At 35.2% G+C, this 1,782-nt stretch overlaps 1 protein-coding gene across 1 annotated transcript in view; it reads right to left on the bottom strand.

Annotated features, from left to right (window-relative positions):
* Positions 1–1,782, bottom strand: part of ANKIB1 (ankyrin repeat and IBR domain containing 1) — a 45,569-nt gene that overhangs the window by 15,552 nt on the left and 28,235 nt on the right. The window contains 1 exon segment of the mRNA XM_010072523.1: positions 780–868. Within this exon segment, the coding sequence (XP_010070825.1) occupies positions 780–868 (89 nt within the window).

Genomic DNA, 1,782 nt, shown 5'->3' with positions numbered 1-1,782 from the left:
TTCCACACATATATTTCTCTACAAATTTCTGTATATGTGACATTTCTAATATATAAATGAGCAAACACATATATGAGACAAATTGTCATAGTTTGACAAAGTATGGTGTATTTTGTCTCTTTAAACAATCTTCTATGCTTTTCAGAATATTTATAACATATTATGGAAAGGCTCTGAACTGTGGCAACCAAGTTAAGTTAGTATTTATTCAAATTACTGTTAAAATCTTTTTTTTTTGTTTGTTTCTGTTGACCAATAAAATGTCTGTCCTGTATAAACTCAACCTTTATTAGTTTTTTCAGTAAAAGTTATTTATTATCAAGCTTATTATGTATTAATTCCCTTGCAACTCACCCTCAACCTTACTTTTATTATCTCCTGTTGGCTTGACTTAGTTTTAAAGCACACAAACAACTGCTAAAAGATTTAAAATTGCCCAGGACAAATATTCATGAATAAACCAATTAACTAATGAAATAAAGCTGCAAGAGGAAGGGAAAAGAGTTTTGTGTGCCCTGACTGAACCACACGCAGATTTATGCGGAGGAATGGTTTAAGGAGAACAGTCTACCAGTAGTGCTGCCTAGTATGCAGTTTAAGTGTGAAGCAGCCCCTCATTCCAGGGTTTAATTTTCTTCCCCTTTTACCCTATTTTTCAACCAATGTAGAGTTCTTACTTAATGCAACTAAAAAATCCTCTGAAACCAAAAGAAAACAACAACAGCAAAAAAATTTAAGCCCACCCTGTCCCCCGCTCCCCGCCCCAGCATGACTCTTACGTTCTTCTGGTTTCATTTCAGATATTTTCTGTAGCCAGTCCTTCCAGGTTTGGCAGTCACAAGGTTCATGTGCTTCACCAAGACATTCCCTGAAAATGAAGACGTATACATGATAACTCATCATTTAGAGATTTAAAGTTAAAATTGGTTCAAGCTAAAAACCATGAAAATTTATCGAGACATGCTCAACCTTTAATTGAGGAAGTTAAAAAGCCATCCAATTAACATTATTTTAAAATACTCTTAAGACTATTTGCTCACAAGCATAGATGACCATCTTTAAGATTAATAAAGAATTTAAATGAGACAGGAAAGGAAAAGAGCTTTTAAAAATTACAATCTGAAATAAATCAGCTGTTTTGCAGTTTGTTTGAGTTATGCCTGGGACTATTTCAGTGCCACAAGAAGTGCTAGTATAGTTTCTGTGATAAAAGTAAACCAGAATAAAGAGATTATCCAAAACTAGGTAGTTTGCTACAGATTAAATACATTTTATGTAGAATTATTTGCATCTTTTCAGTTGTAATAATTAATCTTTACCTAGGTTCAAGCTTTCAATCTAGAACAAGATCCAAGTCCTTCAACACCAGCATGAAGACCTTATGGATGTTTACTCTTTCCACCAGAGTCTCTTAAATGGGGCTCTTTAACTTAGTTATGTCGACAAGTGGAGAAATGAGTCCCTTGAGCTTCTCTTGAAGTTACCACTAGCTTAAAGGATGGCAATCAATACTATGCCGTGGCAGATACATGTCTTCCAGATGGTGCTTGGATGTAGAGGTATCAATACAGACTCCGGATTTGTAATGACTCCCTTTTTTACTGGAAAGGCATCAAATAACCTCAGACACTTGCCACACCAAATAAAACAATCCAGAGGGAGTATATTTCAGATGGGCACCAGCTGCATCAGACCACATGCAAGTTTTCTGGAGATCTAATGCTGAACTGCTCTCTGCAGTGCATAATCAGAAGCTATAACAAGACTTTTCTGATCACTCTT

This window comes from Pterocles gutturalis, unplaced genomic scaffold, assembly GCF_000699245.1.
Source record: "Pterocles gutturalis isolate BGI_N339 unplaced genomic scaffold, ASM69924v1 scaffold13767, whole genome shotgun sequence".
Taxonomy (NCBI): domain Eukaryota; kingdom Metazoa; phylum Chordata; class Aves; order Pterocliformes; family Pteroclidae; genus Pterocles; species Pterocles gutturalis.
This window is presented reverse-complemented; position numbering and strand designations above follow the sequence as displayed.